We start from the raw sequence: 22,795 nt of genomic DNA on the forward strand, positions 1-22,795 counted from the left end.
ACAAATTGATTTGGACAGAAGGTTGTCTTATTTTGTTTTATCCAAGAGCTCAGCTCATGCATGGTAGGAGAGCTTTGATCACCCGCTTAAACTGGGTGATGAAATTTGATTTCAGCAACCACTTTTTTATCACATAGGAAATAAAAAATGTAATGAACCTTCTGAACCTCTGTGTTGTTAATCCAATATTGTGGCAACACAATTACAGCTGTCTCAGCACGGGGTCAGCACAGGATCCAGATACCTGGGGCACAGGGTGTGGAGAGGAGGGCTGAGAGACCCAACAGGGAGCGGCAGCAGGCAGTGCCTTCACTCAGCAAGCTGAGAGCTAATGGACAGACCTGGTAATAGTAATTAGTACTGATGTTCACAGTCAGGGAACTTGTAGGATTAATATCCTCATAGTTCTGTTCTCCCTATATGTAGGTTAAGTGTTCATTCCTCCAACTTTCAGGTTGAGCTATAGCCCTAGAAATCTGGATACTGTGGCATTGGCATTGATGACAATTTATTTCTTATAACTCCATTTCAAACCTTGTGAACATGTTTGTTAATCCTTTAGAGCCATTCAAGAGGAAACTCCACTTGAAGTGTCACACTGGATTTGTTATGATGGGAACACAGTGTGCCCGAGAAACAGCATGGATGGACAGCATTACCACTCACATTGCCTTTGCTGCTGTTAAATATCTCTGCAGCTTGTGTTTATACCCATTTCTTTACATCAAATGTAGACATGGCCCAAAATACAAAATTTGGTTGCAGGAAGTAAGTTGGGAACTGGCTTAAAAACTGTCCATTTGGGCAGACCTGCACAGAGGGAGTTTGGATCCAAGGGATGAGAGCTGTTCTTGTCTTGAAATAGGAGCCACACATGACACAACATTATCATGAAATAAAATATTTACATGCTCCTCAGGGATCAGATTAACTGGTCCTTCATTCCACACTAACTTGTACTTGTACATTCCCCCAGCCCTGTTTATTCTGTCTCTTTGGGGCTGTATCAGCAGCTGCTTGAGTAACTGCCAAGTGAACAGGACTGTGTGGCCGCTTTGAATGGAGAAATGTAAGCAGGCAAACTCTGCACTTGAAGCTCTGTTACATATATCAATGGAGGGACGTGAAGATGGCTAGGCTGGATTTTGCCCTATGTGTGCAGGATCCAGAATACCAATGGTTTGGATGCTTAAGCTGCCACAGCAGCAGAGGCTAGCACAAGAAGAGCTTGAGCTAATTAACTCTCACCCTTTTCCTCTCTGGATCCATCTTTCAGGTTTTGGCTCTTGTACTGGTCCTACCATCACCGAACCTGGTTTATCTCCCACAGTAGCACCAACCTTAGGAATCTTAGTGCAGAAAAAACTCCATATGGCCACAGCTGCCATGAACTCTATCCTCAGACACTGTTTGGAGCAGGTGTAAAATGCTGGCAGATGCAATTGGTTTTCCTAAACAACTTGGCTCTAAAACTTTCCTGTTAAGGATTGCTTTTTCTCCCCTATTCAAAGCCTTGCAGCACTGTGCTGACCCCAGCATGAGTTCCCACTCTCTTGCCTCACTGTTCATTCATTCTCTTCCTCCAGGGCTTGTCCAGACTTGGCGTGAAGGTGCTAACACGCTTGTACTGACACTCTTCCAAATGAAAAATGACAGATTTTCAACCAAGCAGCTTTATCTTTCGCAGCTAACACCTGCTAGGAGTCAGCTCCTTTTGTCCACACTGGGATTTGAAAACCTGCTTGTTCAAATATTTCAGCTGACGTGATTCAGAAATGTTCTTTTCGTTGGAGTCAGAACAGGCAGGATGTGTAGGAGTCTGTGTTCACTCCCCATTTGTGAATGTGGGGCTAATGACAGAGCCTGGCTGACCTGAATGGTACAGGATCAGGTTCAGAACAAATGAAAAGCCTTGCTTGCACTCACTCAGCATCTGAGTTGGGGTGGGAGTTCATGGGCTGTTATCTACCAACACCAAACTACTGCAGTGTACACCTCTTTTCATTGAAGCTCTCAAATGTGGGCTCTTTGCTTCAGTACCTACTGTTCCTCTTCCATTCCTTTTTGACGGTGTCTTCAGCTTTGACTTCTTTCTCCTTGCCCATCTAGAAGTATCTAAACTTAATCAGAAAGATGATTAATAATTAATTTTCAAAAGAACTGGCATCAGGTACCTCTGGCAAGGTGAACCACCTCTGGAGCCAGCTGGACTAAATTCCTTCCTCCCCCTCATGAGTCAGGTCAGGTCAGGATTACCTGAGGACTCATTGCTACAATCCTCCAACCTCATCCACATGTGGAGCTGATGTGTAAGTTAAGCAAGAGCTGTGGGAGTGGTGACTGCGGGGCTGGGCTAAGAGCCTCATAAGGCTCAGTAATTATGTCCTTGGCCAAAACCTGCCTGCTGTGTCCTGCCCTGCAATGCCTCCATCCTTGGGTGCTCGTATTGAGTACACCAGGGTCCCTCTTGGGGTTTAGGAGCAGCTTGATGTGTGGAAGAGTGATAGGGTCCTACCATTAGTTAGTGATGGAACAGTGAGACACCAACTACTCCTCCAAGCGCAAAGGGAGTGTAAAATACAAAGCTGGACACTAGGTCATGTCAAAGCATAAAATGGAGACATTAAAGCAACAACAACAACAACAAAATAGACAGGACTAAGTAAAATTTTATTTCAGAGAAAAACAGTATAACCTGTGTCTCTTGAACCTTCTGCTGTCTCCCTTGTTCAGTAATGCTGGCGCTCATCTCCTCCTCTATGATATCTTTGAGTACATCCAAAGGAAGGCCACAGAAATGGTCCAAGGAGTGGAAAACTTCCCCAGCAAAAACTGGTTGAGAGCAGGAGCTGTTCAGGATTCAAAAGAGAAGGTTTCAGGGAGACCCAAGAGCAATCTTTCAGTATCTGAAAGCAGGCTATAATAAAGAAAATGATATACTCTTTATTGGGGATTTCCAGGACAGGACAAATAGAAATGGTTCCAAAAAAAAAAAAAAAAGGGGGGGGGGAGATTTAGACTGGACGTAAGCAAAATGCTTTTTAAGCTAAGAATGGTGAGGCACTGGCACAGGTTGCCCAGAGAGGGGGTGGATATCCCATCCTTGAAGACATCCACAGTCAGGCTGGATGAGGCTCTGAGCACCTGATGGAGCTGCAGGTGTCCCTGTTCATTGCAGGGGAGTTGAACTGGATGATCTTCAAGAGTGCCTTCCAACTCCAACTATTCTATGATTCTCTGATTCTCCCCTTGCACTCCATGCCCCAACTTACGCCTGTACAAACTTTGCTTTGTCAGCCAGAATTATAACACCTTGCTTCAGTGGGAGCAAGAGTATGATGGGCTATACTAGGAGGTGAGGGTGTGGGAAGTCCATGGGGGGTTTCCCTGATGTCAGTGGAGATGATGGAAAAGCACTTTAGGTAAAGTTTGAAAGACAAGAAACCTGAGAATGTGCAGTCATGAGAGCCACCCTGGGATTCTTACACGTGCTCTTACATTGATTTGTTCAGCATGACGTAGGATTTCATGAGAAATTTGAATAACCTCAGTGATGGCAAGGAAAACTTTATTGTGTGTAATTTGGGTAATTAACTTTGGTTCTCAATGTATTTCCTTAAAATTACTAAAGTTCAATAACATAACAGGGAAAGGAATGGGGAAAAACCATTTAGAGCCACTGTGAGAGCTAACTGCCATTAGCTGGGTTTGTTGCTCTAAACCAGATATTCGTAGGTAAGCTGTACAGCTACTGATGTAAATAGATAATTCTGATCGTGACAGCTTTCATAGCCTCCAAAATAGTTTTCATTTTGTCATAGGAACTAATTTTTTTAGAATTTTTTCTTCAACTGTAATTAGTTAATATTATCAGGTTGGGGTCAAAGAGCTCATTTAATAGAAATTCCATGCCATAATATGATGTCTCTCTTGGCCAGAGATTCCTCAGACTTCCACTTTCCCAAATGTCTTTACAGGATAGCTGTGCTTCGCTGTGATGACACCTTTGACAAAATGGAAATTTTCAGGGTGCTTCCATTGCTGTCTTGAAGAATCTTTGGTACAGAACCTTTCAGATCTCACTTCTCTCTGTATGTCTTGTGAGTTTATCTGTTGCTTAGCTCTCCCTGCAAAAGTCCTTGGGTACATCTCATCACTTTCAAACTGATTTTCTCATTCAGGAACTGAATCTCTGTTAAAGGTGTCCGTAAGACTGCAAAAATGGTTCTACTCACAAAATAAACGTATTTTCTAAGCAGATCGATCTTAGGGGGCTGATTGTGCTCTAGCCAATGGAGCTAAGCCAGTTTGCCCCCACTGGCCCCCTTTTTTAATGAAGTGATGAAAATGGGTCACACAAATGGTAATTGCCTGATGATTTTCATTGCCCTGAGCTCACTGTTTGCTCAGTGTGTTTTATGATCAAAGTGTGGAGAGGATGGGAATGGTGCACTGTTTCTCAGGTACATTCCTCTTCTAGTTCTTGCACTGGCTAGTTCATTACAGATGCATCTTTGACTTTTCACACCTCATTTCAGATGCAATTGTAACTAGCAGTTTTTATTTGAAGTGAAAAAAGAGAAGTAATCAGAGCCCAGAAGCAAAAGGCACTGTTTGTTTTTCAGTGCACACAGGGATTCCTGTTTTGCAGTCATGATGTGCATATTTCACAGTGTTGCAGACAGCTTCTGTCAATTAACATGAATTATGGCTCCAGAAGCATTCGTTTACCATAAACCTGCAGTACATTAACTCCTGAGTTTCAACCCCTGCCAGTGGCAAATTCATTGCAATGCAAAGAAAAATAATTTTGAAACTTGTGACTGGGAAGGCTTTTCTGTTGCAGTACTGCTCTTTCTGATGGTGTGAGGATTCTGTCTTCGTATAGCTCATGACTCTACTGTGTATATTTTGTATATCATGTTCAGGCTGCAAACCCCTGGAGTGTGGGTCTTCTTGCCTCCATTTTTGTCCTCAGACTGAGAAATGGAACATTGCCCCTGGCATGGGGCTAACAGTATGGGATGGCAAACCTGTGCTGTCCATTTGCATGATGAAGAGTCTGGAGGACATGATTCATGAACAGTGGCTGAGGGCCCTCGATTCAGTCTGGAGAAGAGGAGGCTCAGGGGAGACCTTATTTCTCTCTATAACTACCTGAAGGAAGGTTGTAGTAAAAGGGAGTTGGCCTCTTCTCCCATGCAACTAGTGATAGGACTAGAGGGAATGGCCTCAAACTGTGCCAGGGGAGGTTTAGGCTGAACATTAGGAAATACTGTTTTTCCAAAAGAGTGGTCAGGCACTGGAATGGTCAGCCCAGGAGGTGGTGGAGTCACTGACCCTCGAGGTGTTCAAAGAATATTTTTACATGTGTTGAGGGACATGGTTTAGAGAGAACGATTGGTGATAGATGGACGGTTGGACTGGATGATCGGTAGGTCTTTTCCAGCTGTGGTGATTCTATTATTCTATGATTTGTTGGACCCAGAGCAGAAGAGGCTTAGCAGAGGCCTCATGGCAACTACAGCTCTTCAACAGGGACTGGAGGGGCAGCACTGTGCTTTGCTCTCTGTGACACTGACAGGGCCTGAGCTGTCAGGGTAGGGGCAGCTGGGGGTTAGGGACAAGGTCTGCACTAGAGGATGGTGGCACGAAATAGGCTGCCCAGGGCAGTGGACACAACCCCAAGCTGTTGGAGTTAAATAAGAACTTGGACAGCACTGTCAGACATATGTTTTGGATTTTGGGTGGCTCTTTGTGGAGCCAGGCATTGGACTTGGTGATCCTTGTGGGTCCCTTCCAACTTGGGATATTCTATGATGATTCTGTGAATTGACACATGGAGGAGTCTCTTAATAGGGAAGATAGTAAAGGCATGTGGTCCAGAGAGGGGAGCTAGAATAGGGTGTCAAAGATTATGAGTGGTTATATCAGCTTTGTCTTCTGGCATTGTAACTTCAGAGCACGTGCTTATGGATAACTCTGTGGACCTCTAAGAAAGCTTTTGTACCTGTTATGGGGGGAAAGGACTAGCAGGTATAAAAAGAGTTAATTGCAGTGAGCAAAAGGAGATAATTGCTTGCAGAGGCTGTATCCACACAGCTGAGCCTTGTCTTCTATTAGCAAGGAATGCAGAAGTCACATTTTTTACAGGCAGAAATAGTTTGCGAAGGCTTGTGAGGACCTTCTTTTCTTTTGGGTCTACAGATGGGCTTCTGGTATATGGAGAGAACAGCGAGGAGGAGTGCATGTAAGAAAGCAGAGGCTCATCTTGTCTGTATTTAAGCAGCTTGCTCAGCCACTCTGCTGTGGAACAATGACAGATTTTGTGTGGGAGTCCTGATGTGATGCTCAGCTAAGCTCCCATCCTCACGCCTACAGCTGCATGCTCTTTTGGAGTCCTTGGTCTTTTATCTTATTTAGCCTTTACTTTCATTCGCCATATTTTCAGTGAGGGACAAGAGAAAGCAAAATGTAGGTGAAAGAGCCTATACAGAAACCTGGGCTGGCAGACAAGCCAAAGTTTGAAATGCTGGTTAAAAATTAATCCTGACTGTGAGAGAAAGGTAATGTCTTCTTAGGCTGTGGGCTGAGACTCTTTGCCAGGGCTAATCTTTCTGTAGCTTTGGATTTCATGTTTGCACCCATGGTAGAGTTCTTCTAGGCAGCTAGGTAGGAGTCAGTAGGTCAAAGCAGCCATGCCAGCTGCTATGTTCCACTATTGCAATGCAAAGCAAACCAGAAGAACAGGTTAAGTTGACAAGAGAAAAAGTTCCCATGCACTGGAGAATCCCCTGGCAGGACAGAAACAGTGCAGGACAGCTCCATTTCCAACTCCTGGACTGGATGATAACTGGGGACTATGCCAGCGTTGCCTGTGCTGAGGTGCGTGATAAGTGAGCTTACATAGACGTAGTACAGACAATGCCAGCAACCATCAGAAACCTCTAACAGTGGACTACACGTTGCCAGAGTTGGCTTTGTGTAGCCAGTAGCTCACTGAGTGATGCCCAAAGAGTTGTGTTGTTCACTGATTGGGTCTCCAGCGCTGCACTAATGCTGCTTGGCTGATTGGCCTCTGCTGAGCTCTGCCATGGCTGAAGAACATGTTTTTTTGTTGTTGTCATAATGCACCTTTGTGAACTTCCATCTCTCCCTACATCTCCTGAATTATTTAATATGTTTATGTGTGTGTCTTTGACCTAACAGATGTCATGTGTGTGTGTAGGGCATAAACAGCATCTTGAAACATCCTACAGGCACACCAAGGCTTGCGATCTCTGGAGAGAGAACACGGATAGTGAGGAAGCTTTGGAGGTGAATAACATGAAACAGAACATGCAACTGAAACCTTCATGTGAGTCCTGAGAAAGCATGGCAAGAGTGAAAGGAGCACATTTAGATAGAAGATGGCATGCAGACAGTGTCCCCAGATATGGGGAAGCCAACAAGGAAGCAAGGTAGGTCCAGATAGGTCATGCTTGTGAGTGTGGCTGTGACCACAGCACAGATGCAGACAGATCTAGTGTTCTTTTGTAGTGTGTGTGAGTGGTTGTTTCATCCAGAAGCCAAACATAAGATGAGTGAGAGCTCCCAGCACTGCCCAGTTCCATGATTCAAGCATTACTGGGAGTGTATAGAACTGTGGTGTGGTGGGCTTGTACCTAAAAGCTACCATTGCATAGGATTGCCCCTGCTGTGAGCAGCTCTTGCTGGTGTGGGTGTTGACTTGTCTCATATAACCTCACAAAGGCTTTGTTTTATTCAGTGACCACTGAAACTGGTTTTCTATGGCTTGTCTGTTGTGGGAGAGTGCCTCGTGTTGGAAAGTATACTGTCTGACATGCCTTAACTAGCATAGTACTAAATACTGTTTTGCCCAGATGTCCTTGCTGCTGCCAAAGGCAAAATAATATTGAATATTGTGGTGATTTAATCATGCTAACAAATACATATTCTAAGATGAACTTTTCCACTGTAGACATAATCTGTAGCTACAGACAAGTGAAGAGCACAGAATTGATTAATCTCTAGTTGGTGTCTGCTTGTTAGTTGTAACTACCATCCACTTTCATGAAGATTATCATTAAAGAGGAGAGCATGAACCCATTTATCTCAACAATGATGTTAATGGGAACAAAGGGGGAACTTAGAGAAAACTTGCTGTTCCCTCAGTTTCTTTTCCAGTGTTGGTGCAGATAGAAAGAAGTGTAAGTGTTGTGCGCTTGACTTCTCATTCTTTACTTTTGTTGGCATGACTTTATGCTGTGCATACATACTTATTTTACTTTACATCAGAAAAGTGGGCTTTGAAGACTGATTTGACAAACCTTTGCCCTAACCAAAGCCAAAGGTGGCCCCTAGGTGCATCTGCAGATTATACCTGAATAGTAGAACAGGAGGTAATGACTTCAATTTATGACAGAGGAGGTTCAGGTTGGATATTAGGGAAAATATATTCTCAGAAAGGGTGGTAATTCATTGAAACAGGCTGCTTGGGGAGGTGTGCAGTCACTGACCCTTGGAGGCATTCAATAAAGGTGGAGATGTGGCACTGAGAGATATGGGTTAGTGGGAATGGTGGGGATGGGTCGGACTACATGGTCTTAATGGTCTTTTCCAACCTTAATGATTCTAATAGTTATCAGTTGGTCAACCCAATTCACATCAGATATGCCAGTATAACTACTGATATAATTGCAAACCAGGGACCACCAGGCATAAATATCCATTCACTCTTACAGATGAATTAAGCAATTTTTGGAGGTTATTAAATACAGCAGAGACAGAGCTAGAACCCAGTTCATACAACTCAATAACTCTTATTCCATCTTAACTTTCTCCTAGCAGTCAAAATCAGTGCATGGCTTTATATGGGAACCACTTCTGAAGGCCAAAGTGGAAAAGTATGGCTATGTGGATGATTTTAAAGGGCTTGCTTACATGTGGAGTTATTTCAGTGCAAGGCTCATGTGATTGCAAACAGGTTTCTTACAAGATGGTCTGGAATTGGAGGGAGAAATACTCAGCTTCTAGCAGCCACCTGGAGTGTTTTTGGAGCTGAAGAAGTGAGGGAGGCAGTCCGGTAAGATCTGAGGTACTGCCATCCATTATGCATGGGTGTACTAATTGATAGAAGACTGGAGGCAAATTTAAATAAAAACACACTGCACAATTACAAAAGATTAAATCTAACTGGATTAATTGAAACTGCAGGAGCAAAGGGAATAAACATAGTGCTGCAGTTTGAACAGGTTTTACAGAAACTCCGTCCACCTTCCTGGCACTGAGCATCCAACCAGAGGGAGCTCTTGAGTAACCAGCTGGTTTGAAGGCAGTTTCTACAAACGGCCTCTTTCTCTTAACACTAGGACCAGTCATGTAACTCTGCAAAGGACTAAGAAAAGGGGTATTTCTTTTGCATTGGTTTTGCAGAGACATTACTGGAGAGATCTGGAGGTCAGAGATTGGGCTTTTTTTGACGCTAAAGGACATAAGCTCTTTGCCTGACCTGTCTACAACTTGGTTTTCTAACTCAGTCCATGCCAGAATAGCAGGGATCAGATGCCAGGCCTTTGTGCAGTGCTCAATGCCATGAGGTGTCAGCCTTCTGAAATTTAACTAAAACTGTGTGACCAGAAATAAGAAGCTTGGGTAAAGCTTTCTAACCCTGTCTTCTCAGACAGAGATTGTTGTTTGCATTCTGACAAGGAAAAATCTAGGACACTGCAAACTCAACGTGGAGCTTCAAAGAGCACTGGGTCATCTGGGACAGGAAATTTTAGCAACAAATTTGGTACGATTAGCCACGTGGCTGAAGATCAAGTGTGAAGCACAGGAATGGCCGAAATACTGGCTCTCACAGGGTGTTTTAGTGGCCAGTCAGCACCAAACATTTAAAAGGTTGTCCTACTCCAAGTAACACCAGCACCATCACAGCAGTGGTGGCAAGTTGGAATTGGTGAAGTGCAGTCAGAGCTCAAATATTAGCCAGACTTTTCAAACTTATGCATCTTTTCAGGTCTGAAAATTACCAAGATTTTCAGTCATGTGAGTGAGAAGTGAAGCTGGTCACTGTTATCTTTGCTTCCTGTCTTGGAAAACTCAGATGTTGGGGTCATGACATTAAATCATATTTAAACTTCTTCATTGTCAAGAAAAGCTGAGTTTAGAACCTTTCAGATTCAAAAATGAGAAATCAAATAGAAAGAGCTCCAACTGGTGATTTATACTGAAAAGCAAAAAGAACTAAATGAACTAAATATTTTTTTCTTTTCTTCCTTTTTTTTTCTTTTTCTTTTTTTTTTTTTTTTGTGTGTGTTGAAATTGCAAATGTTGGTGTCTATCAAGACAGAAAATTGCTAAAATCTCCATACCCTGTATCTGTCTGTGCTTTCTTCCACATCCTCAAGATCAGGGCTTTGGTCTTCCATGCTAATTCAGCCATTGTTATCAGAGATGGATCATCCCCAGGGAGGTAAGGAACAGAAGCTGTCCAGAAAACAGCCTCAAACTCACAGCCCATTTCACAGAAGTCACAGCAGAAGCATTTGTGGAAATCCCTTCCTCTATCTCTCACCAAGTATGGATTCAAATGTGGGTATGCTTCCTGGGCTGTTGCATGGATCTCCATCTTGCTTAAACCAATAGTAACCAGCATTCACTACAGTACATGGGTAAATTGCCATAAATGCTTTTTGAAGGGTATTATGTAGAGGAAATGACAAGTATTTCACCTTAACTGACTCAGTCAGGCTCCTTTACTTTTGCAAACAGGTTTCCTGAAATACAGGAGTGTTAGTTTGTGACTCTTCATCCTGCAGTGAGAATAATTTATGAGGAACGCGTTTTCCTCCCCCCCACTAAATACTTTTTTCTTAGCATGTCAAGTGTGTATATTGCTGTTGGCAAAAAGCAACTAGACCTGTAGAAAGAGAAATTTCTGAAGAATGTGTGGGGTGTTTGGGTGGAGCTCAAATAAGCAGATGTTCCCACAGAACAACAGGGTTTTATGGTGAATGAGCACAGGTAAAGCCCTGGCTCGGGGGCAACTGAGTGCTAGGTGTACTGCAAAGTGAGAGTTGCAGAAGCAGCCAAAATGTAGAAAAAATAACTGCTGGATTATGCCCAAAACCTTTAAATGATGTATATGGGGGTTTCCTGAAGCAAAATGTGGTGGGGATGGCTGTGCATGGAACACTTGGATGAACCACGTCCAGTTTGCAGCTTTCCTTGAAGTACAGTGTTTATCTTTCAGAGGCAAATACTAAATAATGGGAGGTTTAATGTCAGGCAGGAGAATGGTCCGTAGAATAGAATCACAGAATCATTAAGGTTGGAAAAGACCTTTAAGTTCTAGTCCAACTGCTAGCCTATCCCCACCAGGCCCACTAACCATATCCCCCAGTGTCACATCTACATCTCTTGAACGCTTCCAGGACAGTAACTCTGCCACTTCCCTGGTTCATACTGCATGCTTGAAGATGAGACAGCTAAATCCGTGTGTTAGCTGGCAATAGTAAAATGCTGGGGGTTTTTTTTGTTTGTTTTTTGTTTTGGCTTGTACATTTTATATTTTTTATTGGAGTGGTGAAAAATATTAAATACCTCTGCTGTCTGACTGATCCTAGCAATGGTAGGACTGAGAGAAGCCAAGAGGTTAATTCCCTACCACCCCCCAGCTCCTAGGGTTATTACTGCAGTGCGTTTGTATGACCAGATAGTTACTGAAGATATTGCCGGGAGCCTGAGCTCTCAGATTAAAATTAAGGCAGATGTTCCAAAAATACCTGCCTTCATATCTGTGCCTGTAAACTACATCAGTTATCTGTCAAGAGCAGCAGCTTTATCACCATCCTAAAAGAGTGTGCAGATCTGAGAAGCCCCTCTTGTCACCAGACCCTGTTGATCTCTGTGTACCTGGCAGATATGCCACCAACTCAGCCTGCTCCTTGAGCTTGCATTGCTCTCGCTCAGCTGAATTTGCAAAAGTCTTTCTCAGCTCCATGGAATGCTTTGACATGAAAATAGAGAGAGGGATGATTAATGTTTTATTTCGTCACTTCTATGCATTATTTCTCCCCCCGAAAAAATCTGCTTCATCAGAGCTTTGAGCTTCACTGTACCTAAGTTGAATTTAGAGAATTATGCTCCATGTCTGTTACTCAGATTTTGGTGATATCTAATTTCCTTCTTGTTGGTTGTATCTTACTCATGCTTGAACTCTACAGAGAAATCTGACAAATGTATAGCCAGATGAAATTGAGATGTTTCACCTTATCTGATATTTAATGTGAACCGTGGCTTCTTTGAGCCTGGAATTAAGTACTAGCTTTCAGTAATTCTAATTAGCAGTTGCTTGAAATGATAGTGAAATCTGTTTTCTGAGCCAAATGAATCACTCAGACATTGAGGAAATAAAAATAAACAGCATTAGATTTGATCATTTGGAGTAATATGCAAAATATGCTGGGAATCAGAAAATCATAGAATGGCTTATGTTGAAAGAGGCCATGAAGCCCATCCAATACCAACTCCCTGCCACAAGCTGATTGGCCCCCACCAGATCAGGATGCCCAGGGCTCCATCCATCCTGGCCTTGAGCACTTGCAGGGGTGGGGCATCCACAACTTCCCTGGTGGGCAATGTGTTCCAGTGCCTCGATATTTTTTTTCTGTGAACCATCAGAACAGTATAAGGAGGAACAGAATTGAATTTTACTTAGGAAGCAACGTATCCTTTAATCCATTGGGAAGTTTGAAAGGCACATAGAACATGTAAGCTACTTGTAGCTGCACACTCTCATTTCTCAAAAAACTCTTGCCAGAAGGAACTGGGCTGTGCATGACCTGGCTGTATTGCACAACTGAATCCTGAAGGATGATGTGGGCTTTTGTAATGAGCCTCTACAGCCCTGTGCTTACAAAAATGGACAGTTGGCTTGGTGTGCATCAGCAACAAGGAGCATTCTGGAGCAAGGTATCAGCTTATTACTGGTGCATATTAAAATCTTGGTTTGGGTCTTTTTTTTTTTTTTTTGGCAGGTTAATCAAAGGTTGTCTTGTCACTGAACAAACCAGCACATTTCACAGATCTTTCCCTACCTCAAGAAGACTGTTTGGTTGCATGGATCCATAACGATGTGCAAACATACCACTCCTGAACCTTGTATACTGGGAGGCAACATTGCAGCTGAGCATTCAACCTTAGCACTGCATCGCTTGACTGCTTCATTTCTTGATTTCAGTGTTGCATAAACAACTGTTTTTCTGCCCTGTTCTACATGCTCACACATGCACAGAGGCCCTACTTCTCTGGTCCCTCCCACACAAGCAAAGCTCCCTTGGCTTTGCTGGAAATTCTGCCTAACAATTCAAATGTCGCCTTTCACGTGGTTTCTTCAGATTGACTTTGATGATGAAAACAAATGTATCCCTTTTGGAGACCTGCTCACCCTCCTTGGGCTCACAGTACACTTAACGTTACTCCCTGTTCACATCATCTGTGTGCTATGTTGATCTGGGCAAGGCAAATAGGAGCTAGTATCACCTACATGAAGACTGTGGCACATTCAGGAAAATTAACTGGCTTTGGATCAGCCAACTGAAATTGTTTTATATTCTGTAACCTCAGAACTGCTCCTTTTACCAACAATTTCTTGTCCTTCCTCTACCTTGTAAAAATTTCTTAGATTCTATATTTAAGTACAAGGCTGATGGAAAATTCAGGTCTTTCTGTTCCAACATAACACTGTAATGTTGTAATGAATACAGCACTTACCTTTCTGTTTTCTGGATATCCAATAACAGCCTTGATTTGGAAACCTAATTCCTGAAAATGTCATTCAAATCGTTCTTGAAGAGTGAAAGCCTCCCCATTTAATACCAGACCAGGCTGACCAGGGCCCCATCCAATCTCTGCCAGGGAAGGGGCATCCACTGCCTCTCTGGGCAGCCTGTTCCAGAACCTCACCACTCTCATCATGAACTTCCCCCTGAAATTCAGCCTAAATCTTCCTTCCCTCAACTTAAAACCATTTCCCCTTGTCCTGCTGATAGGTAACATTAAAAGCATCGATTTTAAAAGCATATATATTAGCAAAACTGTTCGTTCTTGGACTGGAGGAACTCCAGACGTTGGTCATCTCCACTCACTCCACCCTGAACATCTCTCACTTGCAGCCCAGGACCTGCACCCATCTGGATCTCAATGTTCAGCATCAGCCTCATTATGCGTGATGTATTTATCTGCATTTTTTATCTAGTAGTCACCGTGCTGTTCAGAAGCCAAGTATGGTTTCAGACTCAGTGGTTGCGTTACCAGACAAATTTCCCTGGTCGTTAGGAGTGTATTGCATAGCCTCTCCTTTTCTCTCTTGAGCTATTTGGAAGGCCATACTGCTTGCAAAAAGACAATCTAAATTTTCAGGAGTTTCTGTCACTTATATCAGGGTAGGACTATTTCAATGGGTAGTTTGAAGGGCTATTTGGCAGAAAATTTTTTTAACTGGGCATTTGAACACCCCAAGCTGAGGCAATATTGGTTGTTCTAAGCAGAACCACCTTTTTGAACAGGCAGACTGTGCAATTGTGCGGGGCTTCATGAAGATGGTCTGATTCTTAATTTTCTAGGTGTTCACCAGGAATTTGACCAAAAATGCCTTTGGGATGGATTTGCAGTCTTTCATGTGCAAGCCATAAACATCCAAGAAAAGCATTAGGTAGGAATTTATACTAAGGGTGTTTCCACAAATGCATTTTGTAGTGCCTTGATCAATCAGCCCTAAAATTCACCCTCTCATCTGCAGCATAGAGCTGCTATGTGGTTTCTGTCCAGAGAATGAGCACCAGACATCTTCATTACCTGTGTAACAAGAGCCCTGTGATGTCATTCAGACTACCACAGTTTTGAACAAGTCATAAGCAGGTTATGTCCTCAGTACATGAGAGACATGGGAGTGTTGGAGCACATCCAAAGGAGGGCCACAAAAATGAACCAAGGGATGGAACACCTCCCCTACAAGGACAGGATGAGGGAGCTGGGGCTGCTCAGCATGGAGAATAGGAGCTAAATGCTGCAAGGAGGCACAAGAGCATGAAAACAGGCATCTGTCCCATTCCTATTAATAACAAGGTATTACATGACAATATGACTAAAGCAGGTTTAATACAAGTTGTTTAATACAAGTTGTTTAAAACAACTTCTACACAGTCTAGCTAATTTTTACTTGGAGAAAATTCTGTTTGCCTGCCTCTTTCGTATTACTGGTGTGGAAGTGGAAAAATTGACATTGACTTGTTGGAACCAACAAATGGGTTTTCTGCTTTGCTTGTCAACTAGACAAGTGTTTGATGGAAGGTCAGCATAAAGAACACACATATGTTTCTTGAACATATTATTGGCTGTACTGGGGGAAAAAGGATACCCATAGTGCTGTCCAGGAAAGATACAGAACTATTTTTCTTGAACTGGGTTCAGCCATTTTTGGTAGCACCAGAGATATCTGAAGGAGAAGGAGTTGGCTCCTAGGGAAGGGTAAGGTTTTGTGCTGATATCTGTGCAGGCTGTGATCATCTTGTGTTTGTTACTCTTAAAACTGGATAGTTCCCCAAGGCAGATTCAGTGAGGGCTTGTAAGATGATATTTGCAGAACTGGGTTCTGCCCAGTTCTACAAGTCTGGCAGAGTCTTCAGGGAAAGTGACATTTCTTATTAACTTTCTCAGCTTAGGTTTTCTGCCATCAGCACTTTATGTTCTGCTCCTCTCCTATTAGGAAGTTTGAGTCAAAAGGTAGCATGATTCTCTACCCCTGCTCTGTAATCCAGTCTCTGACGCCTGGAGGTCTCTGATTACCCTGTTATCCATGTTGCCTCTAGCTGAGGGCAGACTGAACCCAAATGCAGGGCCTGCCTGACACAGGTTTGATGCCAGGCAGTGCCACCATCTTTCTTTCCTATCTCCGCCTACCGCGCCCCGAGGGGATGCAGAAGATGGTGAGGTAGACCCAGCGGCACATTGGCATGGAATTTAGCTAGGAGGCTGGACAGGGTGTGTTATCACTCTAGAGGCCATGAGTTGATTATCCATGGCACATCTTGTGCTGCTCAGCATCAGTTTTGATTTGTGCTGCCCAATTGTCTGACCTAATGCATAGGGATGGTGATGAAACAGAGAATCTAAGAATGCAAAAGTGAAACTATGCTCAGAGCCAGTGTGGCTGAGAAATTGGAGGACGGGCACAGGCTAGCATGACAAATCCCTTTTCTCTTGACAAGACCATGGCCTTGGGCCTCTAAGTTCTTCCATGCTTGGCCATTCCCTTATATCTCCCTATTGCTGATAGCTCTGAGATACTGATCAGAGCCATCCCTTGCCTTTTCTATTCCCTTTTAATATTAATACAACCCATGTCTTCACCTTCCTCTTTTGCAGGACACATAGAGTTTCCTCCACCAGCAGCAGAGTTTTAGATGGCATCAGGAATGGGGAAACTTTGCTATTTTCATTCTAGCTGCTTCTATCTCCTACTGACACCTGTAGGGCTTCAGACTTTTCTTTCCATTTGCCAAATCCTGCCTGGCTTACCACGGAGCCATGACCAACGAGGACACATAAAATATTACAGTATTAGCAATTTGTTTGAATGTTGCTATGAAACAGGTCAGAAGGGCCAGAGTGAGGCCCTGTTTGTGCAGTCACCCGCAGAGGAAAAAACATACTTGTTCTGTTTTGAGAAATACTTCTTTCGTGCAGAAAGGAAACGTGGTTTGGGCAGAAAGCTGCAGACACTGAAAGGGAGGATGAGCTGTGATGGGACACGCTCAGTGACACGGCCCCCCCAAGCAGCTTCAATGGTCCTTGAGATTGTTTTGCAAGTTGCTAAATGCACATCACCTGCTGCAGCCAGCCAAATATTCCTTTGTGGCTGAGAACTTGCTGCTCGGTAGGGCAATTAAAGCAAAGTATTATCCCCCTCTCTAACCCACAAGCAAACAGTGCAGAGCATGAAGGCTGGCAGAGGAAGAATGACATCATGAAACTCAAGAGGAAAAGCAAACATCACGCCAGCTCCATGTGCAGGTCAGCCTCAGACAAACTTTGTCTTCTGAGCTTGGAGGACTTTTCTCAGCAGCTGCAACACACAGGCGTGCTAAACTCTGCAGCTCTTGTGCTTTCTCATCCTGGTTGCCAGCGGTGTGCAACATCCTCACCACCGTGCCACGATGAACGTGATGAGTGATCATCCTTCACTCCATGCCACTCCTGCTGAGACAGGGCTCTGTGCTGGCCATCAGAGCATGTCCTGAAAGCATGGAAACAACCCAGTGCAGGAGCAAGGTTTCTCCACCCATGGTGCAGTGCATCTTGGTAGTGCTAAAAAAGATTTTTCCTACAATGTCAAGGAAATGACCTAAATACCAAGCAATCACTCTTAAAAAAAAAAGAATTCTGCTAGGAAGCAGCAGGGTGACATTGCTTCCAGTGCTGCAGAGATGCACAGCCCCTTGTGCTTCCACAGAATCATAGAATGGCCTGGGTTGAAAAGGACTTCAAAGATCATCTAATTTCTACCATGGGCAGAGCTGCCAACCACTAGAGCAGGCTGCCCAGAGCCACATCCAACCTGGCCTTGAATGCCTCCAGGGATGGGGCATCCACAACCTCTCTGGGCAACCCGTTCCAGTGTGTCACCACCCTCCGAGTGAAAAACTTCCTCCTAATATCTAACATAAATCTCCTACCTTAATTTAAAACCATTCCCCTTGTCCTCTCACTATCAACCCGTGTAAACAGTCCCCCCTCCTGTTTATACACTCCCTTCAAGTATTGGAAGGTCACAATGAGGTCTCCCCAGAGCTTTCTCTTCTCCAATCTAAAGGCTTTCCTGCCTGGCCACTTACTTTAAACCACAAATACCTTGTAGTGAGATAAATTTAGAATCACAGACTCATTAAGGTTGAAAAAGGCTGCTAACATCGAGTCCAACGGTCAGCCCATCTCAATCAATGCCCACTAACCATGTTGCTCAGAGCCATGGTTCTTTAACAGCTCCAGGTATGATGACTCCATCACTTCCCTGGGCAGTCTGTTCCAATTCATTACCACTCTTAACCGAGAAGAAATTTTTCCTAATATCCAACCTGAATCTCCCCTGGTGTAACATAGAGCCATTCTCTGTCATCCTATCACTGCTACCTGGGAGAAGAGCCTGACCTCCACCTCACCACAATCTCTGTTCAGGCAGTTGTAGAGTGATAAGGTCTCCCCAGACTGAACAATCCCAGCTCCCCCAGCCACTCCCCATAAGACTTGAACACAAAAGTTAGAAGGTTTCTGGGAAGCAGCTCAAAAGATCACAAATAGGAGTCTGTTAATTTCATACAGTCAGTGCACCCCATCTGCTGCCAGCAAAGCACAGATTTACAGGGCTCCCTTGCACACTCCCAAACACAAAGGAATCAAACACACCTGCCCTTTGGGCAGGATGGGGCTGGTGTACCCATCCCACAGTTCACTAAATGCCTGCTCTGGGTGCTCACGTGCTCTCTCTCTTTCCCAGCAATCACTCTCAAACTGGGAGAGCTCCTGCTCCGAATAAACCCAGGTTTCATTATCAAACCTGCCCCTCTGCTAGGGATGCATTTTTTTTTTCCACTGGACCCTCACAACTGGGAACAAACCCCAGAATTTAACTTATTTTTTATTTTTATTTTTTCTGGTAAAATTAAGTTTGCCATGTTAACAAAAGCAGAATGGTTTTATTTAGTGTTTGTCTCACACCTTTGACAGCTGCAGCTGTCAGGCACAGAAGTACATTATTAAAATAAACTGAACAGAGTTGCTCGTTGAAAAGTCACTATGCAAACCTGTGGATTGTAACATCAACAGTATAAAATGTAACAAAATTGGGATTTTAATTATTTTTTAAGCTTTTAAAGATAATAGTCCAGGCTATAAAACTATATAAGCATTGAATAAGAAATGTTAAGTCAACAAGTCTACAACAGATACATCTTGTAAAAACTCAATAAATTATATATATATTTATAATATCTAGTAACATTTGAAATCATGCACAGTTTTGTACATTTTCTTTTTTCAGTACACGAAACTCAACAGTTCGAGTACTTGGAATGTACACAATTAGCAGACATTTGTAAGAAAATACAAAAAAATTCTTTTTTTTTAATCCCAACAAAACAGAATTCTATAGAAATCTACCTTCTCAAACTTCCATTGAAATAACCTCAAACTATAAATTATTTATTTTAGGATAAGGATTTTGTGGCTCTAAGAAGGAAAAAAAAAACACAAAAAACCCCTTAAAAATGAGATGTAGCCATCCTGCTGTTCTGAAACCTTGATATATAATATGCACCAGAAAAAAACGCAAAGGAGGAATTCAGGATGCAGTTCTCCTTGCCTCTTTGTGGTAGCAGATAAAAGTCTTCTGGACAAAAATAAAGAAGAAATTACAACCAAAAAAGCCCACCCCAAACCTCCCCCCCTGTCATCCTGAGCCATGTGAAGGTTCTTTTTTCACTCGTGTGCTTTTAACTGCTGTCTTGACATTCAGAAACGAAAAAGCACAGCATTTTGAACGTAGAAAACTAGGCATCACTGGCAGTTTTCAGTGTGTTAGATGCAAAAGAAATATGCAGTCGTTGCATCTCCCACGCAAACAATGTCACTCCTTTTGCCTGCATGGTATTTCTTAAGTCCAAAATCCAATGTTACTGGCACAGGGGGAAAAAATATTAATCCGTGTCATCCAAAGCCAACACGTTGCTCTGCTGTGTGCTTCTTATTGACTCGACCACAAAGACTGCCTTCATTCGAAAATAGAAAAATAAACACCCACACCCCCTTAATGCACAGTGTTAAAGTGATGGAAGAAATACCATCTTGGCCCTCTTTTTCTGAAATACGTAAAAATCATCTCTCCACTATTTGTTTGGCTTTAACCACTGGTGATGTATTGAAAAATAAACTTACCTTTGCTCACTGCAATCCAGGATAAACTAATATTTTTTTAACGAATACACACACACACACACACATATATATATATATAAAACATTAAATGTAATTTGTTAAAGGACTGTACATCTATACATTCTTTCAGTATTTCCCATAAACACAAAAGAAAAACTTGATTAATATACTTTTTCTCCATTTTTAATAAGTTAAACAAAAAACACCCTTAAACTTGGTGAAATTTAAAGTTTACAGTAATGCTACGCTATTTAAACCAAAGAACAGATATGTTAATGTCTATAAATAACTTTACAAATATACACGTTAACATACAATTTTTAAAACAAAACTGTGAAGATATAAAACAAACACAACTCTTCTCTTTCACCCAGATCAGTATATCCTAGATTGCAATGCTCATATTTGAGACTCTCTCTCAGTACTGCTTTATGTTGAATTAGTATTATACATTCTTTTTTTTTTTTTTCCCCATATATTTATTTATATATATACAGGATATATTTATAGATATATACACAGATTCTCTGGAATAAACCTTTTTGATATAAGTTAAAGGCTCTTGCCTACAGGTACCCGTAACTTCTTTCTCCACATCACTGCACGTAGATGGAGCCAAACCGCTGGTGCCATGGGCTGGGAGAGCTTCTCCCCTACAACTCGCCCTTTGTAAGCAGAAGTATGCAACCCCCCCCATCTCCAAAAAGCAAGATTTTTCCCCAGATGGCTGTTCCTGTAGGTTGGGTCACAGCTCAAGATGCCACACGGACGTGCAATCCCTACAGGACACGGCCAGCGGCTGGGCGGTGCTCTCCTCCAACAGGATGACTTGAATGTCTTTTTTTTTATTTTTTTCTATTTTATTTTTAATTCTTCCTCCACGTTGATTTGCGTATTATTTATTTATTTTTCTTCTTCTTCTGAAAAAAAAAAAAAAAAGATTCCTTCTATGTAGTTGGGAAATAAGGTCACGAAGCTATAAAAACGACGACAACAAAAATATAGATATTTCTATAAATATATGAATCCCTGCAGGCAACGTGGCTTTTCAGCTCCACCAAAAAGGTTCATGTACAGATTGCATAAGCAAAGAATTTCTACATTCTTTACATTTCTTTTTTCGTTAGCTTCTCTTTTTCTCTTTTTGTTTCAAAAAAAAAAGGAAGATTTTTTTTCCTCTTCTTTGTATTGTAGGCACAGATTGGCTACTCGGGCGCTTGGCAAGCGCAGGCAGGAGGGCAGTGCCCCCAGGTTTAACATTCTGCTTAGGAAAACAGAAAAAAAAAATTAAAAACTACATATAAAATAAAATCATACACGATAGATCATCTTGGCAAGAGATGAGTTCCTTCAGGCCAAACAGTGCTTCTTGACTTTTTATACAGCAAATGGGAAAAAAAAAAGAAAAAAAAAAGACCTGTTTTTCTTTTTTTTCTTTTTCTTTTTTTTAAACCCTGAACAGCTCAACAACAAAAATCCTCCGTCATCACTGAGCAGTTTCATGGAAACTTCCTTCACTATGTGTTTGTCTTCTTGGCTCTGTGCTTGCACCAGGGTGGGCACACTGCCTGTCCATCCATCTGTCTGTCCAGGGAGGCTGTCACGTGCGGATGACGCCATTACAGGGCGTGTGCTTGGGCAGGCAGGGCTCATCAGGCAGCAGGTCATGTGCAAAAACCGAGTCGTCCCCTGAGGAGCAGGTGCTGTGGGTGTCCTGGCCAGCGGGCGAGTATTGTTCGAAGGGCACAGAGAGGTCCAGGTACTCCTGAAAGGGGACAGAGCTGTTAGTGTGCTTGGGGACAAGACACCCCTCCCCGTATCCCCGTACCAATATCATACTCACGTCAGTGGATGTCATGGTGAGAACTCTGTCCAGGTCTTCCACCAGCTGCTTAAAGGTGGGTCGCTGCGAGGGGACAGCGTGCCAGCACTCCCGCATGATCATGTACCTGCAGGGCACAGAATCACAGGCGTTGGAAGGGACCTCTGAAGATGATCATCAAGTCCAACCCCCTCCACACAAGCAGGTTCCCTGCAGTAGGTTAAGCAGCAAAGTGTCTAGTATTTTCAGAGAAGGGGACTCCACGACCTATCCAGGCAGCCTGTTCCAGGGCTCTGTCATCCCCACAGTAAAGCTCTTCGTCATGTTTTATACGGAACTTCCTGGGTTCCAGTTCGTGCCCATTGCCCCTTGCCCTGTTGTGGGCACCACCTAAAAGAGACTGGTCCCATCCACTTGACTCCTGCATTTTAGACACTTACAAACAGTTACGATACCCCTCTCAGGCTTCTCTTCTCCAGGCTGAACAGCCGAGAGTCTCTCAGCATTTCCTCATAAGAGAGATGCTCCAGGCCCTTAATCATCTTCGTGGCCCTCTGTTGGAGTATCTCTAGATGCCTTCTATCTTTTTTCAGAACTGGGGAAACCCAGAACTGACACAGCACTCCCAATGTGTCCACACCAGGGCAGAGTAGAGAGGGAAGATCACTTTCCTTGACCATGCTCTTTTTAATGCACCCCAGGATCCCATTGGCCTTCTTGGCCACAAGGGTACACTGCTGGCTCATGGCCAACCTGTCATCCACCAAGACACCCAGGTCCTTCTCCACAGGGCTCCAATCCAGTGCAGTTCCCCACTGAGCATGGGCAGGCACAGCTTCCTGTGCTCAGGCTGACTTGAGGAGTCACTGAAGTTATGAAAACTTAGTTACAAAACTGAGTGTAATTATTTAATTGGATACAAAATAGGCTGTGACCATAACTCCAAGGACAGCATCCCTGAGACATGGTGCAAGGAGG

General features: G+C 43.1%; 1 protein-coding gene across 5 annotated transcripts in view; it reads right to left on the minus strand.

The window, feature by feature from the left end:
* Positions 1–18,738: 18,738 nt before the first annotated feature.
* The window catches only part of FGFR3 (fibroblast growth factor receptor 3), a 52,607-nt gene continuing 48,550 nt past the window's right edge, over positions 18,739–22,795 (minus strand). For all 5 annotated transcript variants that reach the window (XM_065735886.1, XM_065735889.1, XM_065735891.1 and 2 more), the window contains 2 exons: positions 21,839–21,944; positions 18,739–21,760 (listed from right to left, as the gene is read on the minus strand). In XM_065735886.1, coding sequence (XP_065591958.1) covers positions 21,596–21,760; positions 21,839–21,944 — 271 coding nt within the window. In that variant the 3' untranslated portion in view covers positions 18,739–21,595. The remainder of the gene's footprint in view (positions 21,761–21,838; positions 21,945–22,795) is intronic.

The sequence above is a fragment of the Cyrtonyx montezumae genome, unplaced genomic scaffold, assembly GCF_038088225.1.
Source record: "Cyrtonyx montezumae isolate F1298 unplaced genomic scaffold, pur_monq_1.0 scaffold_2, whole genome shotgun sequence".
Classification (NCBI taxonomy): Eukaryota; Metazoa; Chordata; class Aves; order Galliformes; family Odontophoridae; genus Cyrtonyx; species Cyrtonyx montezumae.